The 26546-nt window shown below is 40.3% G+C and overlaps 2 protein-coding genes across 3 annotated transcripts; one reads left to right on the top strand and one right to left on the bottom strand.

Moving 5' to 3' along the window:
• The first annotated feature begins 1222 nt into the window (after positions 1-1222).
• Positions 1223-11610, top strand: TUBB6 (tubulin beta 6 class V). Its single transcript, XM_053466196.1, has 4 exons — positions 1223-1356; positions 3863-3971; positions 9935-10045; positions 10248-11610. The coding sequence occupies exons 1-4, from the start codon at positions 1300-1302 to the stop codon at positions 11309-11311; spliced, it is 1341 nt and encodes a 446-aa protein (XP_053322171.1). The 5' UTR covers positions 1223-1299; the 3' UTR covers positions 11312-11610.
• Positions 11611-12629: 1019 nt separating this feature from the next.
• AFG3L2 (AFG3 like matrix AAA peptidase subunit 2) lies at positions 12630-25492 on the bottom strand. 2 transcript variants are annotated; one of them, XM_053466184.1, is made up of 17 exons: positions 25255-25492; positions 23814-23907; positions 21147-21224; positions 20777-20922; positions 20174-20326; positions 19164-19238; positions 18538-18662; positions 18131-18401; positions 17585-17722; positions 17135-17288; positions 16225-16332; positions 16014-16139; positions 15775-15885; positions 15274-15389; positions 14305-14505; positions 13897-14091; positions 12630-13703 (listed from the first exon to the last, which is right to left on the bottom strand). In XM_053466184.1, the coding sequence occupies exons 1-17, from the start codon at positions 25354-25356 to the stop codon at positions 13461-13463; spliced, it is 2436 nt and encodes an 811-aa protein (XP_053322159.1). In that variant the 5' UTR covers positions 25357-25492; the 3' UTR covers positions 12630-13460. The 2 variants fall into 2 exon arrangements, with proteins under 2 accessions (XP_053322159.1, XP_053322160.1); XM_053466185.1 differs by having other exon boundaries at positions 18538-18659.
• Between the last annotated feature and the right edge of the window lie 1054 nt (positions 25493-26546).

The following is a 26546-nucleotide window of genomic DNA, read 5'->3' as shown; positions in this document are numbered from 1 at the left end:
ACACAGAGCAGGTAGACAGACACAGCCAAGGTTGGTACACAGAGCAGGTAGACAGACAGGCCAGGAGTCAAACACCAGTATAGCAATCAAACTGAGCAAGCCGACGGGAACAAAAACGCTAAAAAGCTGAGTGTCAAACGAAGACCACACTAGGGAACCATAATCCAACAGTTTAGGACTTTTGAATCCTGGCTCCAAGTCAGCTCAGCCTCCTGCTATGAGTTGCGCATCATGGAAGCTCTCCAGGGTACCCTGCTTCAGTATGTGACAGTAACAGAGTATTTTCATATACTTTCTGGGGCACTGGAGTATCCCTATAAACAATATCGTTGTTCAAATGAAAGGAGGAAACACCAGAAAATGAAATGAGACCCTCACTATTTAACATTTCTTGAGAATGCCGGTCAGGATTGTCTTTAACCATAATGGGGCCATTGGCAACAGTCCTCTAGAGGGAACCCCTCAGCCCAGGTGTACCTGGAACCACAAAAACAAACCTTTCCACAAGTAACCTCTTTGTGTTCTGTGCACCAGCTGGTGCTGAGCATGGGGATATAATGACATGTTGCCCACAGACCTGCACCTCCATTGGAGACTAAGCATATCCCTGGCAGCTGTAGAGGATGCCCAGGGGACAGCTGCTATGGACCCCTAAGGTAAGCCGGGGCCGGGGCAGCTGCCCCCTTTCCCTGTGTTAAAGATGGCCGGGTATTTCTCTGTTCTTCATATATTTACACATTTATAATAATAAGGAAAATTCAGTAAAGTCAAAATACAGGGTATTAGTTTTCTACAATTAATGGAAACATAACATCAGAAGTTATATGAGATATAGATGGATAGCCGAATGCCTATTCCAATATATGCAAGGAGATTTTAATCTTAGAAATATGATCTGAGTTAGGTTTTAACTCTTTTTTAAGGTGCTGACCCCGGTCACCTATCTCATAGTTACTGAAATCTTCAGAGATTGGAAAAAGTATCTTTAAATCTCCTACTCTGATCATTGTTTATATCAATTGCTTGCAAATCAGGCTGGTTCCAGCACACATGTTCTTCCATATCTTCATGCACATGCTAATATTTTCTGTAATGATCATCTTTTTTAGGTTTGGTATCTCCACCCACTCGTGTCATGTCCCACTGACTGTGAGATCCAGCCCAGTGGAGGCAGTCCACAGGCTGGGTGCTGGGTGGATGTTGAAGTCCTGGAGTTATTCATCAGCAGGGAGGATCTTCACTCACCAAAAGCTTCTCTCTCTGTCTTCTCCTCCACATCAGTAAGGGCTCACAGATATCATGAGGGAGATTGTCCATATCCAAGCTGGCCAGTGTGGCAACCAGATCGGGACCAAGGTAAGCACTATGCCTATTAATAGCGTTTCCATTAAATATCTTGCGCTTTGTTACATTGCCTTGTGCAATCTAGAACACAGGGGAAGGCGAGAAGAGCTCCTAGTCCACAGTATGTGATCTCTACAAACTGTATGATTCCTTTTCACTGTTACTAAACTTCTTAACTTCCAAGGAGCACTTAATACTTGAAGTGACGAGTACTAAAAGGGTTAATGTCAGCTGCTACATTCGTTTTTAATGATAGGAGCAAATGATAAAAACTGAAAATATGCTCTGGCTGAGCAACAGGTCCCAAAAAGACTCAGAACCTCTAGAACTTCTCCCCAGAGCTTCATGGTTGGGTGTGTTCACAAGTTTATTGTTTCATTAAATATTTTTTTTCTTCAAAAAAGGGGAAAAGCGTGTTTCCTCTTCCTGGTGATAGAGGGTGATAGTGATGTGGGGCTGTGAGCTGTGTCCTTACAAGGAAGGGCTGAGGAGTAGCCTTGAAGACCCCTCCTTGCAGCTCAGTTCTAGCACTGGCTTCTGCCTGCGGAGGACTGACCATTTGTCACTGACTGGCCCAAGTTAACCCCTTCACATCAAAACCATGCACATCATTTTTTTTTTGTAGCATATAGGTCATCCATTAAAATAACAAAAGATTAACAGACAAAAACCAAAAACAAAAGAGGAACATTATCCGCTACATTTTTAAGGTCCACATCATTCTCAAGTAGAAAATCAAATAATTTGTTCAACCAAATTATCAAAAGACAGATGTAATGTGTTATTTTAAGGCCATGTATGCTCTATTAATATATATATATATATATATATATATATATGACATTATACACACACACATATATATATATATATATATATATATATATATATATATACCGTATATATATATATATATGACATTTTATGTAAAATAATTGTCCCTAGTACATCATATTTAAATAGTTACTGTATGTGACTCCCCAGCCTCTATTCATATGAAACTTTAAAGCTTTATGTTTCTGGTTAAAGTTATTTCACCAAGGACTTTATTCACATCATTCTTCAAATTCTAGGAAGCGTGTGGGCAGTGAGCATTAGCAGATGAATGCCTCTCATCCTTTAGGAATCCTGACCCCCTTCCCAATATATGCCCTTGTCCAGAAGCATGTGGAGCAGGGAGTGCCCTAGGTTAGCTCTGCTATGCTAGGAACGCTACCAGCTGCTCTTCGCCCACCTCCTACTGACTGGCATGGGACAGCCACAACATTTGTTAAGATCAAAATATCATGTTCTCCTAATGAATGACCCATCAGGGTTAATTGCTAAAAATAAAGGGCACATTTTATTACGATGCAATACGTTTTCAAAATTCCTAACATTTTTTTTGTAAAACCCCTTGTGGGACATTGATGGTAATATTACCTGGAGAACATACTCGATGTTGGAATCAATGGATACAATTCAAGAAGACCGCCTTAGTCCTGCTGGCTAGGAATGTGTTTACAGTAATAACAGTTTGGAATATTTCTGAGCTGAAACAGAACTCTTGTTTCTTCTTAGCATAAATAATAACGAGAAGTAGGATGACTGAGGGACCTTCCAACCGTCAGTAAATTCCAATGTCCAAAAGGACATTCGTTCTTGCCCTGGTGGACCATGGCTGTTCAGATCTTCCTGTATGGTGAAGGAAGCAAAGTGCCTAGCAATGGTATTTTTCATTTTTGCAATATGACCACGTAATAAAATTACATCAAATAATGCCAATAAACCAATATTATTTGGGTCAATATTTGCCCAATGTGCCAATTCTGCAGACAGCCCTCAGTTTTTGCACCTGACCCTAAAAGGGCCAGGCTGATAATTGAGAAACTGCATAAATGATGGTATATTCACAAGTTCATGCGCATGGGACCACTTGGGTGGCTGCCTGCAGGGATGCCATGGAAATATCCCACTGTTTCACTTGATGAAGCCCATTTTATTGTATTGTGTCTCTTGCACCAACATGTTTTCTGCCGTTATATGTACTGTAATGGCGGATGTCAAAATTTGATTTAAAAAGCCCAAATCTGCATTTTATCTGATTATGTTGGTAGGATGAAGATTGCTGTATTTTTTTGTTTTTCATACATAAAAACAAGTAGATTGCTAAAAGACGTGATTAACTCTGATTAGGCCTATAAGAGACTCAGCGGTACTGAATGTTATAGGTCAATAGCAATATCCTTTACATACTGTTTACATGGTTTTAGCTAGATGCTAGCTCCACATCTTAGAGTTTTTTATATCTCAATTCCCCAGGTAATCTTAGGGCATATTGTGAAATTTCAAAATTCCCATAAAATTCAATGGAATGTTCTTCCCGTTGGTCCAAACGTGTGCCTTTCAAACCATAACCCAATATATCACTGTGACAGGCCATGTTACACTGTGCTTAGCAAGTTGCTTCCTCAAATTGTGTACTAAATACATTTCCTCTCTCTCTCTGTTTCTCTTTTTTATTGTTGTCTCTTCCAAGTTTTGGGAAGTGATCAGTGATGAGCATGGCATAGATCCAGCAGGAAGCTACGTGGGTGATTCAGCCCTACAGCTTGAGAGGATTAACGTGTACTACAATGAATCATCCTGTGAGTACAGCCGCAGATGAGGACAAGTCATGATAGGGGCTGGGCAAGTTGGGGATGGGGTGCATTGTAGGGATTTTTTTTTTTGGAGAACAAAATGACAAGACCTAAACAAATTAGAGCATACTGTTACCATGTATTGTTAGAGACATCTCACTGGTCACTAGCTGCCAATGTAGCCAAATAAATTGTATTTATGTGTTCATGTATTTAGGTGTTGGGGTAAGCGTGTGTATGCATGTATGCATGTGAGGCTAACAGGTCTATAAAGGCAATGATCGTTGTCAAAACCCTATGACATCCACTGTTCTAGACTGCTCACCATCTGTGAATCCCAGAACACTTCCTGTCAGTGGCTCCTTTATAGATTGCATGAGGCAAAACGATCAAAACATTTGCACACATTTTTAGTTTTTCTACATTGGTGCAGCCCCTTCACCCCGTTCTTCTTTATTTTCTTATTTCTAAAAGTCGTAATTTTTGTAGGAATCCTAATATTTGTGAAATACAACAGACCACAAGGCTTCTCGCAGTGGCCCATATTCTTTAAAACAGAACAGTCTTGAGTCAGTTGCCCTTCTCTGCCGCCTTATGCCCACACACAGCTGACAGCCATTCATTTCATTGACGGATCTCTGGAGGTAAAGCTGGTATACGGTGCTTTGTAGGCCCTAGTATAGCCAATCCCATGGAAATTTGCCCCATAAAGCAAAGCCCCTGCAGCAAGTCGATAGAAATTGTGAAATTTAAGCATGCTGTTCCACTTAGACCAAACTTTAATTCCACTCAAGCATGTTACGCAAATAAACCTTAATCACATACAATACATGAGTGTTTCAGTTTCCATGGCAACATCTTGTCAGTGCCTGTTTTCATGTCACATGACAATTACGTTCTCCTTGCAACAAAAGAATTGCATGATTAAATATTTTTTTCTGGGCATGTTTTGGCCATGCAGCAGGACTTGTTTCTAAGCCTGAACTTAGGTGCAAAAGTGATATATTCAGCATAGTAGGTGGAACAGCACCTTTAAAATGAGGGTCCTATCGAGAAGCAGTAGGCTGTGCTGAAGGACCCCTTTGCATGTACGCTCCCCATGCGACTGTGCAGATATGAAATTAGTTCTCATGTGTGGTTATATTATGGTTTTCCACAGAACTCGGCAAGAGATGCGGTAACAAAAGCGCCTTGCACATGTGTGGTAGTAAAGATAATGATAGTCACGGACATCAGATGTCAGTAGTGCTAGCTTCAAGGGGTCTACAAAATGGCTGGAGGCCTGTACTCCAGGGACCGTGCTATACTCCCACCAGTGCGTTCCATCGCATTGATGAGTGGTAGGCGCTGGCACCATGGGGGCTTTGACACTGCACAGCATTTCTCATCGTGAACACTAACTGCTTCCAGTGGAATGTTAGAAGTTACACCGAGTCGTTTACAGTTCAGCCAGACTCGGATTATACAATCATTAATAATACAGCGGCCAACAACTCACACAACCTCTGACTCGCCGACTTCTATAAAGCTCAGGAAGGAGAATTATAGAGCTCTAAAGTGGCAGGAATGCACTCTCATGGAAATCAAGGGGAACACTTGGTGCACGCGTGCGAGGAGGGTCCGCAGCTGGCGGCCCTGAGTATACTGCATGTGCAAGCGGCACAAAATGTGTCTAAACAAGCGCATCTCCTGCAACCCAAGTAACTGGGGGACGGAGAAAAAGAGAAATGGACAGTGGGGATTCTGCTGAATTCCTCCGCAAAGGAGACATTCTTATGCATTAAAGTACATGTGATGGGTGGAGCGTCCCAAGCACACTAGGTATCTATTAACGTCATCAATTAACGAGACTAGTCCCCCTACTCTTCTAGAAATACAATTATGTATATAAATTCGGATCAGTTGTAGGTTGAATGTGGCAAGTTGTCCAAGAAGACGGCAAAGTTTTTACAATATTCCATTAGGAGCTTTAATGGTAAATGATGTGTGTGTTTTGTATACGTTAACATTCTGCTAGTAAAACGCTGCTGTTTACATGGAAAGGCAGGGCTGCTGGTATGTCTGAAATGTAGGTTTTCACATCTAAAAATGGAACTGTTATGGTTTCTGCGCAAGGCTCGGCTCACGCCAGCTCTACAGCTAATAAGTCACAATATAAAAGAGACAAAAGATGCTTTATGCAGGAAGTGATGTCAAATATCATATTATAACAAGGGCACAAAAAATGGTCGTCTTGGATGGTGACTGATCTGCTGAGTTATGGCAGTGTTAAATCTGTTTTTGCTTGTTGTGTTATTTACGTATAGATTGCCAAGAGACTCGGCTGTGTTCTGGAAAGTAATTATATTCTGGAACACATTGCTGTCCAGCGGAGAGCCTTTTCAAACAAGCCGTGAAATAGAACAGATTCATAATTGTGTTTTTCAAATACAAAAAAGCAGCAAGCAACCACCTTTGGTTCCATGCCAGAGACCTAGATAGGTCAGCCGAGGCATATATATTCTGAAGTTTGCATTGTAGATAAAATCAGAATGCAAGTCCAAAGGATTCTATAGGCTACTGAAAATATGAAACGTATCATTTGTTTTATTCTAAAGAAATAACTTGGGGGGTGGGTATATAAAGAGATACAAAGTCAAGCCCTTGATCAGAAGGGATCCACTTCATGTGTTGAGTATGCGATTAGGAATCGCTGCCCAATGACAGAACAGAGAACTGTAGCTACCCCCAAATAAGTGATGATGCATTCTCCATCCGTGTCCTACCTCCGCCTGGGTAGAAGAAATCAGGACAAAAGCCGATAGTCGCGCTTCAGGATTTCCAGGCTGGGATAAAAGTGGGTCGTGGAATTTCTGTAAACACAGTTCAAAGACGACCCACACAGCGTGATCATCACGGTTGCTTCCATCTGTGATTCCAGGAAACACCTGTCTGTTTATGACCGATAGCTCGACTGACTTTGCTAATGCTGATTAACCCTTTCATGTGTGCATACACTAACATAACATAGGGCATCACAATTCACAAATACATAAAAAAAATAAAAATAAAAAAAAAATAAAAAATTGCCTGTAAGGTTTATCTTCAGTAGCCTTAAATTATTTTGAAGTAACCTTATTTAAGATGTTCTCCTTCCTTATCGCTATACTTGGGTAACGTTATTGGGGTTCTGTGTGTTTCTTTTTAACCCCTTCGAGACAAAGGCTGATTTTACTTTTTGTACCCTTTGTGACAATGGCCTTTTTAACATTTCTGCGCTGCTTGTGTTTAGCTGTAATTTTCTTCTTTCCCGTTTACTGAACCCACACACATTAGATATTGTTTTTTTCAGGACAAGAAGGGCTTTCTTTAGATGACATTGTTTTGATTGTATCATATTATTTACTATTAAAAAAATTATAAAATATGGTGAAAAATTTAGAAAAAAATGACTGTTTCTAACTTTTAGTTGAAAAATCTTTTACTCATCTATAAAAGGTAATGAAAAAACCTGCTAAATAGATTCTACTATTTGTCCTGAGTTTAGAAATACCCAATGTTTTTATGTTTTTTTGCTTTTTTCTACCCATTATGGGGCAATAAGTACAGGTAGCGTTTTGCTATTTCAAAGCCATTTTTTCCAAATCTGGTAATTCTTCCCCCCTTGTGCCATTTCGGGTATCTTTGAACCCGGCCAATGCAATTTACCCCATCAAGTCATATATTTTTGAAAACTAGACAGCCCAGGGTATTCCAAATGCTAGTATTTTAACTCTTTCCATGCACCATATCTACCACCAGTCTTTGTCAAACTTTATGGTAGTCATTTTTTTGCATTTGTTTTGTCATACACATTTTACTTCAGGTATGAATTAAAATGTTCTCGTTTATGTCACTATCACAAAACACCCCAATATGTGTTCAGCAACATCTCCTGAGCGCAGCGATACCCCACATGAATGATTTTGCCTGGCTGTTTGGGGGCAAAAGGGCCACATTTGGGGCATGCGCATTTTTCAATGTTGAACTTTTGCATTTGGGGATCCACTGCCCATGCCCTATTTGGTACATCTTTGAGCCGGGCCATTTCAGTATGCCCAATAAACCCATATATTTTTGAAAACTAGACACCCCAGGGTATTTCAAATGCTAGTATTTTAACTCTTTCCATGCACCATATCTACCACCAGTCTTTGTCAAACTTTGTGGTAGTCATTTTTTTGCATTTGGTTTTCCACACACATTTTAATTCAGGTATGAATTAAAATGTTCTCGTATATGTCACTATCACAAAACACCCCAATATGTGTTCAGCAACATCTCCTGAGTACAGCGATACCTCACATGAATGATTTTGCCTGGCTGTTTTGGGGCAAAAGGGCCACATTTGGGGCATGCGCTTTTTTCAATGTTGAACTTTGGCATTTGGGATCCACTGCCCATGCCCTATTTGGTACATCTTTGAGCCAGGCCATTTCAGTGTGCCCAACAAAACCATATATTTTTCAAAACTAGACACCACAGGGTATTTTAAATGCTGGTATTTTAACTCTTTGCATGCACACATTTTACCACCAGCATTTTTTCAAAGTTTGCAGTAATATTTTTGTGTGTGTATTTTTCCCACACACACCTACTTTATGTATGAATTTACAGCTCCTGGTATATGCCGCTGTCACACGATACCCCAATATGTGTTCAGCAACATCTCCTGAGTGCAGTGATACCCCACATGCATGGGTGTGTCATTTTTGGGGGGAACTAAAAGGCCACATTTGGTACGTGTGCATTTTTTTAAATTGGAAATTAGATGTGTGGCCATCCTTCCCCCCCGTGTTAATTGGGACGTTGTTGAACCTGGCCCATTCAATTTACCCCATCAAATCATACATTTTTTAAAAGTAGACACCCCACAGGCATTTAATATGCCAGTATTTTAACTCTTTCCATGCGAGAATTGTTTTAAGCTAATATGCTAATTTTAGGACTTGCTCACAAAAATATATTTTTTATATATATATTTTTTTTATTATTATTTTTTTTTTAAAAAATTTTAACATTTTTTTTCAACTTGGAGGTTCCCCTGATAGTGACATCAGTGGGAAATGATTTTTACATTTTACTGTTTTTTTACTATTTTTTTCTAATTATTATTAATTTTATTTTATTTTTTAATTTATTTTTACTAATCACACTGTGATTAGAAAGCTGGGCTCCATTGACTTGCATGGTGAATGCAGTACCTGTATTCAACCTGCAAGTGGAGCCAAAGTTCTCTAGATGGTCTGGACCATCTAGCGAACTTTTAAACTTTGTGGTTCCTGTTACAGGACGGCGGCCATCTTCCTTGATGGCGAAGATTGCCGGCAGCTGCGGCTGTGACCGCTCTCCGGAGCGGTCACAGCCCATCAAAAGGTTAGTGTTTGGTGTCGCTGGATGCCTCCTGATCGAGGCATTCTAGCGACACCATTTAAGTTTAGGAGGCGATCGTCGATCGCCTCCTAAACGCTTTTAAAACGGGCGTCCGCCGCCATACAAAGTATGGCGGATGTTGACGCCCCGTGGAGGGGCCAGAGATGGCCCCTTCGTGCCGATCGCGGCGTTGCTTAATGCCTCGAGGTCGAGGCATTCAGCAACGCTTTTTGGGTGCAGAAAGCGATAGTAGATCGCTTTCTGCACCCGTTTAAAGACGTGCCGGTCCTGGCACGTCAATTGTCGTAAAGCACATGCTTTTCCGTGCCGTGCCAGGACCGGCAATTGTCATTAAGGGGTTATAGCAGGATCTCTTCATTTGGAAATATATTCTGATTATTGTTAGTATTGTTGTGATTATTTAGTATTCCATTTAGAATCACTGGTGGTCATCAGAGACTGGCCCCAAATACTTTAATTATATGAGCGCATGGTATTATTGTAAAGTCTATTATAATTATTATGTATAATATACATAATAATATTATACTTTATAAACACATTTATTGTTTCTACAGCTCAGAAGTATGTGCCAAGGGCCGTCCTTGTGGACCTGGAACCAGGAACCATGGACAGTGTGCGGTCTGGCCCATTCGGACAGCTCTTTAGACCAGACAATTTCATTTTTGGTATGTATTAAAATAATAATGATTTGCTTTGATGTAGAAGATGGAAAATGTTGGTGATGTGATGTAGAACTTATTAGTGTGAGCATAGACACATACACCTGAACTTAATGTCTCCTCGCACCAGAATTGTTTAGCGATCAAGTTCAGCCCTTACTAAAAATGTACATAACCTAAAAGATTTTTTTTTATTTTCTATAAATAGGGCAAACTGGTGCAGGTAACAACTGGGCAAAAGGACATTACACGGAAGGAGCAGAGTTGGTAGATTCCGTTTTGGATGTCGTCAGGAAGGAGTGTGAACACTGTGACTGTTTGCAAGGATTCCAGCTTACCCATTCCCTTGGAGGAGGAACAGGATCTGGAATGGGGACACTGCTCATAAGCAAGATAAGAGAAGAATATCCAGACAGAATAATGAACACGTTCAGTGTTATGCCTTCACCTAAAGTTTCCGACACAGTTGTTGAGCCATACAATGCCACCTTGTCAGTGCATCAGCTGGTTGAAAACACAGATGAAACTTACTGCATTGATAACGAAGCACTCTATGACATTTGCTTCCGTACCTTGAAGCTCACTACGCCCACCTATGGAGATTTGAACCACCTTGTTTCTGCCACAATGAGCGGGGTTACTACATCTCTACGCTTTCCTGGCCAGCTTAATGCAGATCTTCGAAAGTTAGCTGTAAATATGGTCCCGTTCCCACGCCTTCACTTCTTCATGCCCGGCTTCGCCCCACTGACAGCTCGTGGAAGTCAGCAGTATCGAGCCCTCACTGTACCTGAACTTACACAGCAGATGTTTGATGCCAAGAACATGATGGCAGCTTGTGACCCACGTCACGGACGATATCTTACAGTAGCAACGGTCTTCAGAGGACCAATGTCAATGAAGGAAGTAGATGAACAGATGCTGGCTGTCCAGAACAAAAACAGTAGTTACTTTGTAGAATGGATTCCCAACAATGTCAAAGTGGCCGTTTGTGACATACCACCGCGTGGCTTGAAAATGTCCTCCACATTCATTGGCAACAGCACCGCAATCCAAGAGTTATTCAAGAGAATCTCAGAGCAGTTCTCGGCCATGTTCCGGAGAAAGGCTTTCCTGCATTGGTTCACTGGAGAAGGGATGGATGAGATGGAATTCACAGAGGCAGAAAGCAATATGAATGACCTAGTCTCGGAATACCAGCAATATCAAGAAGCAACAGCAAATGACGAGGAGGAAGCATTCGAAGAGGATGAAGAAGAAATTAATGAATAAGACAATGAATATATGATTTAAAACAACACAGTACATCGTGCTAAACACAAGTTTTAAATCTGAGAGCCATATTGTTAAATTATACAATTTGAAGGCCATTTCGGCAAACGAACTTACATTTTTGTAGCACTAGATGTGTGAGAAAATTTGCACTTCTAGGACAGATTTTGTAACACAGCACAGATTTGGAATTGTTTTGTAGCTACTCTTATGACAAATGTATTAGTGCCTGGTATTTTACATTTTGCCAAACGTATGATGAAAATTTGAAAGTTTTAATAAATACATATCCCTTGTTATTGGTTTGCATTACTGTAGAATTATAGGTTTCCCAGCGCTGGTTTAAGATACACAGATTGCAGGTACTCCTTACTGGGTTCGATGTATAAACCAGCAATGCGGTTTTCAAAACAGCTTAATTTGCTAATTTTTGAAATAAGTGAATCATTAACAGTCTTACCAAAAGGTTTCTCATCTGAGCAGGATTGGGAAATTAGACGATGAAATTGATACTGCTACAGATATAAGGGGGAAGTAGGGAGTGAATTAATTGACGGAGGATTCTTGGAAGAATGATCCAAATTAGGGATGGAAAATGTCCCATGCATGGAATGAGGAACAATTGGGGAAGTAAGAGTTGAGACAGAAGGAAAACACAGCGATGATGATGATGATGTTTAAGGTAGGGGTAGCTTACAAATGTCTAAGGTCAGCTGGAGGACAGACAATCCCCCCTGGCTTGTAATAAGCACCTAGACCTAACAGAGCCTGAATGCTTCTGGAATTCTTCATGATGGAAACAGCTTAACAAAGCAAGACAACTACTTGTGTTTCTATCAAAATTGTGCTAAAATGATACTCCGAAATAAATCTAAGCCTTTTCTAGGTTTGCAATTAAACCTAACAGCTGTAGGAAGTCCATCATTCAAAAAAACCTACCTAAAAGTTCTTGACTCGACCAGCAGCCGCCCAGATCCATTTATGTCTGTTCAGACACGTGCCAAGGTATTGGTAAGAGAAGAGGAAGAAAATAACTGTACCCTTGAAATGTCTTTTGGATTGAAGACTGAAATTAAATCCCTCTTAATCTTTCTTGAATGGGAAGAATTAGGACATTTTAAGTAAAAAGCTGTGAATTGTTTTGTTCACAGCAAATGTTCTTATTCCCAAAACCTAATTCTTTGACATATTCCACCACTGTAGATGTCATGAGATGTAATTTGGTAAAGGAAATTAACAGCAGCATTGCAAGGATGATAATCACAACAAAATAAAAGTTTTTTGTTTTTTTTTTAATTTGTTTTGAAATATTTATTAAAAAAAAAATACATTCAGGCTGTGAGAATTCTATAGAAATAATTCATACACAAACCCTTTTTAGACAATATATTCTGATTTCATGTGTCTTTTGTTGACCAGTATTGAATTTTCTAAATGACTACTACAGCTGTCCTTGTTTCTAGTTTTCATTTCAGGACAATATCGATTGGCAAGTCCCTCTTGGAGGAAAGTAATTCATCAGATACTTTCGCATTTAGTGGAATCCGGCACGGATGAGCAGATCATTTGGACTTTTGCATTTACCTGTGCTAACCTGGAAATACTTTTTTTTTTATTATTATTATTATTAAACATATGCCAAATATCAACCCGGTGCAATATTATTTGCATCTTTAGGGTTACAAGGATTGAAAGAGACTTAAAATGAAGGTGGAAAAAGAAAAAAAAAAACTTAACTCCCCTGGAGAGCAGTTAAAACGGAGCAGTCCTCAAATTAGGAAATATTCTTTTGAAAAAAACTGTTCATGTGGATTTGGATATATGCAAAAAGCACCTCAGTTTTGGGGCCATTCCTACATAAAAGTTCCAAACTCCATAAAAAAAAAATGCAACTTTAGTTAACATGTCACACAGTGAAAAATATTTTTTTGGAGATCATAAATGAAATACCTTTTATCTTTTTTTTTGCGTTGGAAAAGCTATTGCATTTTGGTTTACTTGGGGTTGTAAAAAAAACAAACCATACCTTATTCCATCATACCCTTATAATCATTTACATTCCAGATTCAATGAGAGTTCTTTTATTTTACGAGGTTTCTAGACTCCCGCGAAAATCCGGTGCCATTTGTTCACTATGCTACCCAAGCAATTAGAACGGCAGTCCTCCACTGATGTGCCGTGCAATCTGTTCATCAGTGGATTCCTCTTTCTCTTTTTCACGGTCTCGGTTCCAGTCTTTCAGACCTTCAGGAAGCGAAGTATCCTCATCTAAGCTACCAGTGCCTTCAACAAACTCTTCATAGGTAGACTTCTCTGCAAAGGGTCTGGAACCCAATAGCTCCACCATGTCACTCTTATCAAGCACTTCCTTGTCTAAAAGACGAAGGGCAACCTAGAAGATAGAGACTGGTTACTGAATGACGCTGTCCAGATATGCGAAAATAAGAGGTATATAGCGATCAAAATATCTGCAGAGACCACAATTGAACATAAATTCACCACCTACATTGTTCCCCTGCGCCCGGGCAAGCCCATCCCTGAAAAACATGTCACAACATAGACGATAGCTACAATTTCTCAGTCACCTTTTCAACTTCAGCCTTCTTTTCTTTAAGAAGCTGGAGTGTTCTCTCGTAAGCAGAACTAATAAGTATTCTAACTTCATCATCAATTAGTCTTGCCGTTGCTTCACTGTAAGGTTTCTCCAGCACCATGTCTCCTTGGCGAGGTAGGTCAAAAGACACTTGTCCAACTTTATCATTCATTCCAAACTGGACAATCTAAAAACACAGCACATGGTTTGTATAATTGAATTGTCCATCTTACAAATCCGACTTTAAACATTTAACTTCATCTAACAAGAACAACACTAGTTTTTGGTCCTCCCTCCCCAATTCCAGGAGTAAAACCTGACAATGACGAAAGGACTTTCCATAGGACACGTAATGACCTTGAAGAAAGTGATGAACAAGAAATAAAGTACAAAGACACACCTGTGAGTATGCACTTTGGGTTACTTTCTTCAAATCATCCTGAGCGCCAGTTGTAATTTTTCCAAAGAATATTTGCTCTGAAACACGTCCGCCCAGAGTCATGCACATGCGATCCAGGAGCTGCTCCTTAGTATATAGGTATTGCTCTCTAGGCAGGTATTGAGCATAACCTAATCCCTTTCCTCTTGGGATGATAGAAATCTAGAAGAAAACACTTTAAAATGGAAAAAAAGCCTACATTTTCAGGTAAATTAACTAGATTGATAAATGAATTGTGTAGGTAACAGGATAGCTGCAAACATAAATCTGTAATAAAGCACTCCATTTAAAGGCAACGTAATAGGTTAAATTGCTGCTTGTAATAAAGTATGGCTTCTACATGTTATCATTACGGTGGGGTGTGTAAGTATATGACTTAAGACCCAAATCCAGCAGTGACGTAAACAGCAGCATAGTGAAATGGTTTTACAGCATGAATCCGGGCTGATCTAGAATGTGGACGTGAAACCCCATTTCCAAGCTCTCCTCAAACTTATGGAGTTTCAGGGGCAAGGAAGACATTCATTTATTCCACCATATAATCTATATTACAATAGGGAAAGTGACTAAAGAACTAAAGTTTAAAATACATTTATTCTTCTACTAACTGATAAGCTGAAAAAGAAAATAAAAATCAAAGTTTATAATAATAATAATTTAAATGTATTTAATTTTTTAATTTAAAAAAAAAATGACCAAAAACATCAATGGTTAGCTGCAGGAGATTATAAATATGTTGCTGTGACGAGTGCACCACTTATCCCGGTTTGCATTAGAAGTAAGCCCTATATCCCCAGACTCTCTTCAGGTATGTATATACCAAGGTATAATACGTTTAAAAGATAAATAAAAATGGACGTCCTCAACCAGCAGAGCAGCCAGTTCTAATACTTATTTTATTGTTATGTACTATAAGCGCTAAATGTTTACCTTCAGAAGGGGGTCTGCGTGTTCCAAGAACCACCCTGCCACCGCGTGGCCGGCTTCATGATAAGCCACTGTCTTCTTTTCTTGCGGTTGGAGGACCTGCGTTTTCTTTTCCAGACCTACAAGAATGCACGTATCACCTAAATTAATATTTTAGACCAACTCAATAATCTCTGAGAACATAAAGGGAATGGCTGCCCAGCAGAAGTGGTTGAGTGCAAAACAGTGAGGGGAGTTAAACATGCATGACTCTCCTGATTCTAGAACAAGACCAGGGACTGATTAATGTCCAAGTCTTTACATCAGGAAAACCGGGCAGACTAGATGACCAAATGTTTCTGATCTGCCATTAAATTCTATGCTTCTACCAATAACAAAGATATCACGGGCTAATCGGGAGACTGATGAAGGGTGGGCTGCCCTTTATCCAGACCTACCCCACCTCATTGCTCCCTTACCCTGTATGAAACCCAGCACCTGCAGACAGGTTCATGTTCTTCTTACCTCCAATAACCCTCTCAATGGCTTGTTCAAAGTGCTTTTGGTTTATTGCGTCACATAGGTGTCTGGCAGCAATCAGTGCAGCTTCATTACACACATTTGCAATATCTGCACCTAAGTAGACAGAAAAAAATAAAATTATATATATATATAAATTGCAAATTAAACACACACATATATATATACATACACACACACACATATTATATATATATATATATATAATAACAAAAAAATCATACCTGAGAAGCCAGGGGTTAATGCTGCCATCTTTCTAGCTAGACCTTCCTTGTCTATGGATGCATCTAACCTCAAAGGCCTGAGGTGAACTTTAAATATAGATGCTCTACCTTTTATGTCGGGAGGACCTTGAATAGGAAACAAACCAGACCATTGTCATTACTTTCTTACGGCACACATTTCCCGACCAGCGTTCCAGGGTACATCGCTTACCTATATAAATCTGCCTGTCAAAACGGCCCGGACGCATGAGAGCAGGATCCAGGATATCCGGCCTGTTCGTCCCGGCTAATACAACCACATTAGTTGCGGTATTAAACCCTAGGCAGGAGTAATACAAATAAATGGAAAGGAGATTAAATATCGGCAAACACTTAGATGCCTGGATAGTGGAGATGTTCCGAGGGGTCATCATAGATGTATAACCTTTTATATTATACTTACCATCACTGTGTCTTAGCTGCAGCTTCACACATATAGCCATGTGCCCAACATAGAACGAGGAACATAGGGGAGCACATGAACCATGAGCGTCCTACTAGGAATACCGTTTTACACAGGTATATGTGTTGGACAGGATGAAGGTGTACGGAGTACAATGAGGTTACTGAAATCTTTGGATCTCTGTATTAATGGACCATTTGGCTGGCCATATCCTCAGGTTGAAGTCTGACAGCCCTCCCATGCTCTCCACCATCCTTCATTGCAATTATTTGGGATACAGTATTCAGCATACTGTACCGCAGGCTACTCATCACTGAGTAATGGTGAACAAATTAACGAGATGTTTAGCTGTACTTAAATACAAATTGTCTGCTGGAGAAAAATAAGGGCTGGGAAGGAAATTGGCATGTATGTCCGTCATGCTGCATGTTACAGACGGTGGAAGGAGGTGGAGGGCACCTCTTCTTGCTACAGTGACTTATATCAGATGCAACATACAGGAAGGATGATATTTCCATGCAGCATACAAATTACATACCCATTCCCAATAAAAAGTTAGATGTGGTCATTCTATGGACTTCATAAGTTATATCAGGGGATGGTGCCATTGGCTCTCAGGAATTGCTAAGCCACTTAAAAAATACAAACACTAAAGAGAATCTATTAATTGAAGAATTACCATCCATCTCCACCAGAAGCTGGTTGAGTGTGTTTTCTTGTTCGCTTTGTCCTCCAAAATTTCCACGTCCTCTCTTCCTGCCAACAGCATCAATCTCATCAATGAAAAGAATGCAAGGAGCGTTTTTCCTGGCCAAAACAAATAAGTCACGGACCTACAAGCAGAAGGTTATAAAAGAATACAGACTGCTTACATGGTTTAAGGTTTTAGAGTTTTTCAAAGAACAGTTCCCCAAAAATATGGTGCCTCAATTTACTTTATAGGAAAGTATCAACCATACCTAAACCCCCCCCCCCAAAAAAAAAACCCTATACAGTGACAAACAACCTTCTTTTTCTTTCTAAAGGGGATTCCGATTTGTCAGTTCCCCTTGCTTTATGAGGCTTGGAGATAAAATTACTCTACTAGCATGACATGAGCGAACAGCCACATGTAGACCTTAGGACTTACCCTGGCAGGGCCAACACCGACAAACATCTCCAAAAACTCAGAGCCGTTTACCGTGATGAAAGGTACATTAGCTTCTCCTGCTGTGGCTTTTGCCAGGAGTGTCTTCCCAGTTCCGGGAGGACCGGTAAGAATCGCACCCTGAGAAACAAAGAAAAAAAGGAACAATAAAAAGTATAAAAAGATAAAGTATTCCCATACACAAAAAAGTAACGTATGTATCTGTTAAGCGGCTAATAACTACTGAGTATTTCTTGTAAACACAATATAAAGAAATAAAATAATTGATATTCCTTTAAGTCTCTTGTGCCCATTGAAGAGACAGTTAAAAACAAATGGTACTACACATACAGAAATCATGATCTCAGTGCAAGTAAAAAGGCATTTTGGCAAGATGGCTTCTACATTTGTTAAAGACTTCTGTATATATATTAGAACAATTTATAAAATTTGATGGCAGATAACATCTGGCCCATTAACCAGCCTTTGGTCTTGGCATATATATATATAATGTTAAACTTGCTCAAACAGTTCAATCACTTTGTATACCTTTGGAATTTTGGCACCCAAATCTTGATACTGCTTTGGATTTTTCAGGAAATTGACAAACTCCATAATTTCCATTTTTGCCTCTTCACATCCAGCCACGTCCTTGAACTTCACATCAATTTCATCCTTGAGCACTTTGGCAGTTGTCTCCCCAACACTGAAAAGTCCCCCCATTCCCCTTCCGGGCCTTCCACCGGCCGGGCCCCGTCTTAGGGTGTACAGGAGAAACCCAATGATAAGGACTGTAGGCAACATGCTTAGAAGGAAGGAGCTGAAAACAAGATGTGCCGATTAAAGTACACAATAACAGTAAATGCATAAGAGACTGCTTATTACCCCTGTTACCCCTCACTACTGCTTATTACCCCTACTACGCATTAAGGGCGGCTCGTAGTGTCTAATCTTACCCATCACTTTCGGCTGCATACACCACAGGTAATCTGTTCTCTCCTTCAATACCAAGCTCTTGTTGCAAAGTTTCCAAATTCCTCTCAAAAGTATCCACACTGCCAATATTAAACCAGACATACTGCTATAGAACAAAAAAAAAGACAAAAACACAAAAGTAGAAAATATCACAAACTGAACAGTTCATGTCAACGGCAGCAAAACTGTGACATACTATCGCCAAATTACACTTTCAAGAGATACCCCTCACAGCACTGTGGCTCACAAGATATTTTGGTGTTAAATTAGTAAAAAAAATAAATATCCTGTAATATAAATAATATTTGGTCGACAATGACAACAAAATAGCCATGGTTTCTGGAACTTAAGTTATTCTCCCTAATGATTAAAATCAACCATCTATGCACTCCCCAGGCTACTGCCATGTGCTCCTAGGCATGCTCCAATGCCCACCCATGTGCCCTCTTTCTATTGTGTTGCTACCGCCGCGCACTCCCCGGGCTTGTTACAATGCCCACCCATGTGCCCTCTTTCCATTGTGTTGCTTCCTTGATCATATCAAAAGTAAATCAAGTTGTGAACAAAAATGATATACATTGAAATGTTTACAAAAATATAGCTTTACCCCATCAACAGGCGTCTTTCCTGGTGTAAAGATGACTCTCACGTAACGTTTATTGACCACCTCCAGGCGATCCACCTGTTTCAACAACAACAAAAAATGTAGAGATTTCTAAGCACACTTCTCACACTACAACCGGAAGTCAAAGCGAACGATGGTGGGCAGAAAAGTGTAACCTCTAAATGACATTGAATAACGTATATGAATGGATAGTCTTCGTTGTGTTTCCCCCCTCCACTTATTTCCTAGCATGAAATATGTAAAATATAAAAATAGTTTATATGTGAATTAATATTTACTAATAAAACATTTTTCCTATAGGGTAGTCTTATATTCAGGCTTTTTCTCTTTTTTCCTAAATTAATATTCAAATGTTGGGGGTCTTCTTATAATCGAGCAAAAAACAGTGATGTTAAGGAAACATAGTCCCAATGTTTAATGCGTATTGGAGGGCATTTCCATACATTTTATTTTGAGAACATTTCTGTAAGCACTCTGTAAGCATTCTTCCGGCTCGTACACCGCAGCACTCTTGGTGAAGTCAACGGGAGCTGGGCTTCCCCTGAAAACCGGTGTTCAGCTAGCATTACCCTATCTGTCGCAGAATAATACTACTGAGCATATGCAAAAAAAGAAGCTGTTCACTAAACTCAACCTAAGCTGCCAGGTTCAATGACATCATCACTCAGCTGGAACAAGACTTGCTTAAAAAAAGAACTTAAATACCATGTACCCTTAGTGAATTCACCCAATTAACATCCTCGCTAAAGAAAGAACCGATGTTCAATTATACTGCCCTAGGATGAGTTAATCCTTCTGTTGCAGGGGGTTAAAGGAATGCATTACAAATCAACACATTTCAGTTTAGCCACCAAAATAGTATTTGGATTTTTTTAATGCGCGGACTCCAATGTATTTCACCGCTTGCGAATCAGTGCATCTTAAAAAGAAGTGCTTCACACGTAGGGTTATACACATCCATGTGTTTCACAACACTAGCATTATTCGCTCACCACATCTTTGGATAAGTAATTATTTACGAAATCCTTCCACGTGATTTCCCTTCCAGAGTTCCGGAAGAAAATGTAATAGGTAACGACAGCCCAAAAACCAGCGCTTGCCATGAAGTAGAATCGGAACTCTTTGTCATCCCAAGGGATTTCCCCCTGTCAATCAAACAGAGAAGAAAACATTTAAAACAAACAAACAAACAAAAACACAACTTACTGGAGTAACGTTACTTGGATAATACAAGAGCCATAGCCTAGACATAAATGTATGGAACGTTAGACATTTAGGAGGTGGTTGCGTTGCATGGTCTCTCACCTGCTATTCCGCTTTTCCAAAACATTTATATGAACCCCGCATGCTAAGCAACCAACCCTTAGCAGATCTGTTATCTTATGCTTTCATCTGAATAGTAAATTGTAGGAACAAGGTTTCTAATTCTGCATTTAGTTTTAAAGTGTTCATTTCTGCAGGGTAGGTGGAACAGCATCTTTAATTATTAGCTAGCACAACAGTAAGCAGGAACTAAGGTTTCATGATTTTCATCTCAGCAGGTTTCTGCTCTACAAGTATTTTAAAAAAAATAAAAAAAATAAAAAAACGCAGACCTTCTGCAGTCTTGACCACCAAGTGGAGTCTTCTTTTTTTCCACCCCCCTTCCCACCTTTCTTGCCACCTCCACCTGAATCACTTCCTCCACCAGAGGATTGCTGATTCCCATTGAGTTTTGTATTGTTTTCATTACTTTTTGCATCTATATGGGGAAAATTGAAGTTTAGAGTTCTATGAAGTCATAGTGTGTAGATTACATCAGCATCATAACAACATTTAAACAGAATATATGCATAAAGACAAAACAAATACAAAACCTTATTATTGTGTGATTCTGTTCAAAGATTGATGATTCTCTTAACCATTTGAAGACCAGCACAATGCTAAGCTTTCAAAGTAAAAGCACATTTACATATAAAGGAGTACCTTTCATTTCACTGGAAGCTCCTTTGTCTTCATTTCCTATCTTGCCATTCTTCCCATTGGGGAAATATTTCTCAAAACCTGAAACAGTAAGCATTTAAACTGTTAATGGTGATGATGATAAACATAATATTGCTGGTGAAAACTCACATAATGTTCAGCAACAAAGGTATTTCCTATATATGCTATAGTACAGCACTATGCACGTGTGCTTTACAGATCCAAATAATCAATAATAAAAATACAGCAATATGGCGTTCATGTGTAGTAACTTACCGCACCTATTAAAAGCATCCATTTCAACGCATTGAATCCAAAGCGCTCGATAAATATGAACATTTCTCCACTTTTACTGAATCTCACTGGATCGGGCAGCATTAGGACAAGGCCGGTGGGCTTAGGACAAGGCGGTCATTAATTATACAGTGTCTTGTGAAAGTATTTACCCCCCCTGGGCATTTTTCCCATCTTGTTGCATTACAACCTGAAATTAAAATGGATTTTTATTTGGATTTCATGTAATGGACATACACGAAATAGTGTACTAAAATTAGTGTAGTAATATGAAGAAAAAAATAAATAAAATAATTCTACAAAATATTAGGACTACCTACAGGAGTCACATTAGTTAGACTGTACACAGGTGGACTTTAAGTGTCAAATGATGTCAGTGTATCTACATATAATATACACACACACCTGTTCTGAAAGGCCCCTGAGTCTGCAACACCACTGAGCAAGGGGCACCATGAAGACCAAGAAGCTCTCCAAACAGGCCAGGGACAAAATTGTGGAGAAGTACAGATCCGGGTTGGGATATATATATATATATATATATATATATATATATATATATATATATATATATATATAAAAATAAAAAAATCAGAAGCTTCCAACGGAGCACCATTATATCCGAATATGGCAACACACCATATCTGCCAAGAGAGGGTCGACCACCAAAACTTATGGAGCAGGCAAGGAGGGCATTAATCAGAGAGACAACAAAGAGACCAAAGATAACTCTGAAGGAGCTGCAAAGCTCCGCAGCGGAGATTGGAGTCTCTGTCCATAGGACCACTTTAAGCCGTACACAGAGCTGGGCTTTACAGAAGTGCGGCCAGAAAAAAAGGCATTGCTTAAATAAAACAATAATAAGGAAACACATTTGCTGTTCACCAAAAGGCATGTGGGAGACTCCCCAAATGTATGGAAGAAGTTACTCAGATGAGACTAAAGTTGGGGTTTTGGCAGAAACCCATCGGCAGGCACTGGGAAACTGGTCAGGATTGAAGGAATGACGGCGCTAAATACAGGGAAATTCTTGAGGGAAACCTCTTCCATTTTTGGAGACTGGGACGGAGGTTCACCTTCCAGCAGGATAATGACCTGCCTTTGGGGGTGCAACCTGTGATCTATGCCTGTAATTTAGGGGGGTTTATTTATACGAGTTTACATGTGATTTCCAGTTTATTTATACCTGCAAAGCTGGGTTTGTGTGTTATTCTGTTGATCTGTAACGTCTTATTCAGTTGATCTATACATGAAAGTGCTGTTTATATGTGTTGTTTATTTGATCTATACCTGAACTACAGGGAGTAAGTAAAAGAGAGGTATGGCTTAGTGAATGAGGGGACAAAGGGACTCTGGGGATGATTACAGGGGGGGACCACTCAAAGTCACGGTAGGGTCAGAGGGAGGAAAGGCTGCACTGACTCTCACAGTCTTCCCCTGATCTGCAGTCAGTGTGGGAAATATTTTTTGGTGTGGTAGCGGAGGGAGTGATTGCACGCTAGGGAGAGTGGAGCAGGGCCCAAGGAAATGCTTGTCTATTGTTCAATTTTTCAATATTTAAAATATATTTAATGTATTAAACGTACATCATTTTCACCAGTGTTTCAAGTTACATATTATTGTACTTTTTATTGAGAAAGTGGGGTAGGGGATGGTGAGGAAAGAGGTATCTGATGGGGAGAAAAAAGGGGGCATCTGATGGGGAAAAATGCTATCCCCCCCCAATTTTTAGGGGTTCCTACGCCCATGGACATACCTCAAGAGACTTGCAGCTGTAGTTAGTTTTGACTCTGGGGGGCTGAATAGTTACGGACGCTCAGGTTTTCTGTCTTATTTCTTGTTTGTTTCACAATAAAAATATTTTACATCAACGATCGGCATGTCGTGTAAATCAAATGATACAAACTCCCAATAAATCCATTTTAATTTCAGGTTCTAACGCAACAAAGGAGGAAAAATGCCAAGCAGGGAGATAAACATCTACTTGCTTTCTGATCGCTTGCTCAAAGTATGACTTCATTTTAACTTGGGTTGCAATCATTTTGTATGTCATAAATTCAGAGCTGGCCAATCAGAGTCTTCTACGTAGTTAGTTATGTAACAGAGTAAGGAATTTAGGCATTTTATTTACCCAAATCCGTTTATAAGCCCACCGCCGGTTAATGTAACTTTTAGGGCTGTGGTACTTTGTGATACACTCACACTCAGTGAACATTTTGCTCTCCAGGAAAAGAGTGACAATCGGGAGGAAAGAAGGATGCAGGCACAAAAGAGGGACTGTCCCTAGCAATCAGGGACATTTGGCAGGTATGTAAATTACATTTTGATACAGATATGTATATAACATGGACGCGATTCTGTCTTTCCCGACCGTACCTTTGGGAGGCTGGGAACACAGGAGCCGTCTATAAGAAGCAAGAACGTCGGCCAGCAGCACACTCTTGTCTGCAGCGGTTCCTGGGGTGTGGATCTAGAACATTAAAGAACTTCATTGAAAGCACGATTCCGAAACACCTTAACCCTTAAAAAACAATTACAAGCATTACTTCTACTATCTGTGGCTAGAATACCTTCACGTCGGATATAGAGTTCTGTTAATTATACCCGTGAAGCGATGTATAAAATCGGGAGATGTTTTATCGACCAGCTACACTTATCCAGAAAAAGTCTGTTTCAGGAAGCATCGAGATTTATGGATAATAAAAATGACTCTAATGCAAAGCTGCGAAAGTGCTGTTGCCATAACAACCGTCACTGATCGGGCTTTAACTCACTCCATTTAGACAGAAAGTGCTCAGGAGAACACGTCTGTAGTGATCTGGTACTACAGACGGGAAGGAAGAGGAATTCATAAGGAAATTGCTATGTGAAGCTCCATGGAATATGTATGTGCCGCCACGGCCCTTCTGTGATATATAAAACAATAAATAATAATAATAATGATAATATCTAACAGATACCCGAGTACTTTGGTATCTCTGCGCCGTGCTAGACTTAGAGCCTGTTTACTACATATTGTAAAGTTCGTCTAATTTTACTTAAAGGGTGGTAGATAAATGGGACAGACACCCGGCAGAGATGGTAAAGGCTAACAGAGTGAGGGACGGGTATAAAGCTATCCTGAATCTAAGACGAGACCGAAATGCTGGAGTCTTTACATCGGGAAAAACGGGCAGACCAGACGGACCAAATGCTTCTTATCTAACGGCAAATTCTATGTTTCTGTTTGTGTTATTACACAAAGTAATCGATATTCCCTGCGTGTCCTCAGACAGACACACGAGAGAGGAGAGAGCGAGAGGAGAGACGATGAACTGCAGGCCGTCTCTTGTGTAACCCAAGCCTATGACATAAGCAGGGAAGATGACTTTCATAACAGAGAAACTTTCAAGATGTAAAGGAATTGATGAGTAAAATGTGTGTTCCTCGAGGACACGGCGGTCACCTGTTTAAGAGCTGGGCGTAATACATTGCAATAGTGATTATACACATACATACACATACACACACACACACACACACACGTAGTCACATACATACATACACACACACACACACACACAAATACATATCACATGACCCACTGTATATGGCTGTATGTTTATTGGCACCTTAGACAGACAGACAGACAGACAGACAAACCTTTATGTTATTGGCATCTCCTATAAAGGAGGCAGGTGGCTCGCATGTGCCACCAACCACTATCGCGATATATCGGGATATATCACACAGAGATCACGCCAAAGTGTCTATTCCAGTTGGCAATGCTCCTGTGCGCCGGATCCATGCAGACACCTCCCCACAGAAGGTGACTTACCCTCCTATGACAGCAGGCCTCTAACCGTCGGGCTGCGTTACGGGGCAGTAACGGTACGAGGCCTCTCCCAGCCGCAGAGAGCAGAAGGCAACGATGAGCCATCCTGGGGCAATTACAGCCCAACGATGAGAATCTGACAGTCCCAGGAGTCCCACTGTGACGTCCCCCCTATGACATCACACAAAAAACTATAACATCCAATGCGACCTCCACGGAGTGCAAACATCCCATTACACGCCCCTAGCTGTAACGTCATAACGCACAACCAATAAGAGTCTAGATGTAACTCACTCGTGGGACGGTCACTCTGCATTCTAAGCATTAGAGACAAAACCGTTTTGGCTGTAATATAGTTGCCATGTTTTTGGTTTCAGCTCCATTACACCTACTCGACCCCTGTACTGACATTTAACCCCTCGCTGTAAACTCGTGTGAGCAGGTCTCGCATACCTTTTATCTTTGTAAATACAAATCATGTGAAGTAGTACTCATTAAGTCATGTTTGTTCAATGTACAGCGCTGCAGCATATGATGGCGCTACATTACCTAATAATAATAATAATAAAAATGCATATTTGTATCTACAGCTTAAAAAAAATCAACCCAACTCTGGTCTGACACAATGAGACAATTCCAGAATAAAATTGCACTGAAAATAATAATAATTATTATTATGTTTTATTTATATAGCGCCTGCGGTTTACACGGCGCTTCTTACAATACATGCGTTCCAAGGGTGTATATTATTAATAATATTTATTATTATCTTTTATTTATATAGCGCCAGCAGTTTACGCATCTGTTCTTCCTCTTCATAGTTTCCTTTTTCAAAGCAAGAACATGGGGCGGCTCCACAAGATGCTCTGTCAGAGTGACTGCTGCTGAATTGACAGGCTCCGTATGAAACGGATGGATATATATATATATATACCGTATTGGCTCGGATATAGGCCGCCCCCGTATATAGGCCGCACCCTAAAAGTTTGGTGCTTTTTTAAAGAAAAAGTTTTTTTTCTTTAAAAAAGCACCAAAAAAAAACATGCTGCCACTGTCCTCCCCCCCGAGATATGCTGCCACTGTCCTCCCTCCCCGAGATATGCTACCACTGTCCTCCCTCCCCGCGATACGCTACCACTGTCCTCCCCCCCGAGATACGCTGCCGCTGTCCTCCCTCCCCGCGATACGCTGCCGCTGCCCTCCCTCCCCGAGATCCGCTGCCCTCCCTCCCCGAGATCCGCTGCCCTCCCTCCCCGCGATACGCTGCCCTCCCTCCCCGCGATACGCTGCCGCTG

Source organism: Spea bombifrons, chromosome 5 (assembly GCF_027358695.1).
Source record: "Spea bombifrons isolate aSpeBom1 chromosome 5, aSpeBom1.2.pri, whole genome shotgun sequence".
NCBI classification, from domain to species: domain Eukaryota; kingdom Metazoa; phylum Chordata; class Amphibia; order Anura; family Pelobatidae; genus Spea; species Spea bombifrons.
The sequence above is the reverse complement of the archived record's forward strand: the minus strand, read 5'-3'. Positions and strand labels throughout refer to the sequence as shown.

What these genes read in the sequence shown, in the direction of transcription:
- TUBB6 (XM_053466196.1), top strand. Translation starts at nt 1,300, where the DNA reads ATGAGGGAGATTGTCCATATCCAAGCTGGCCAGTGTGGCAACCAGATC. An exon ending in GTACTACAATGAATCATCCT is followed by an intron (nt 3,972 to 9,934) that starts GTGAGTACAGCC and finishes TTGTTTCTACAG; the next exon opens with CTCAGAAGTATGTGCCAAGG. An exon ending in ACCAGACAATTTCATTTTTG is followed by an intron (nt 10,046 to 10,247) that starts GTATGTATTAAA and finishes TTCTATAAATAG; the next exon opens with GGCAAACTGGTGCAGGTAAC.
- AFG3L2 (XM_053466184.1), bottom strand. Translation starts at nt 25,356, where the DNA reads ATGGCTCATCGTTGCCTTCTGCTCTCTGCGGCTGGGAGAGGCCTCGTA. An exon ending in AGCTTCCAGTGAAATGAAAG is followed by an intron (nt 20,923 to 21,146) that starts GTACTCCTTTAT and finishes TTCCCCATATAG; the next exon opens with ATGCAAAAAGTAATGAAAAC. An exon ending in GAAAGACGCCTGTTGATGGG is followed by an intron (nt 18,663 to 19,163) that starts GTAAAGCTATAT and finishes TTTGTTCTATAG; the next exon opens with CAGTATGTCTGGTTTAATAT.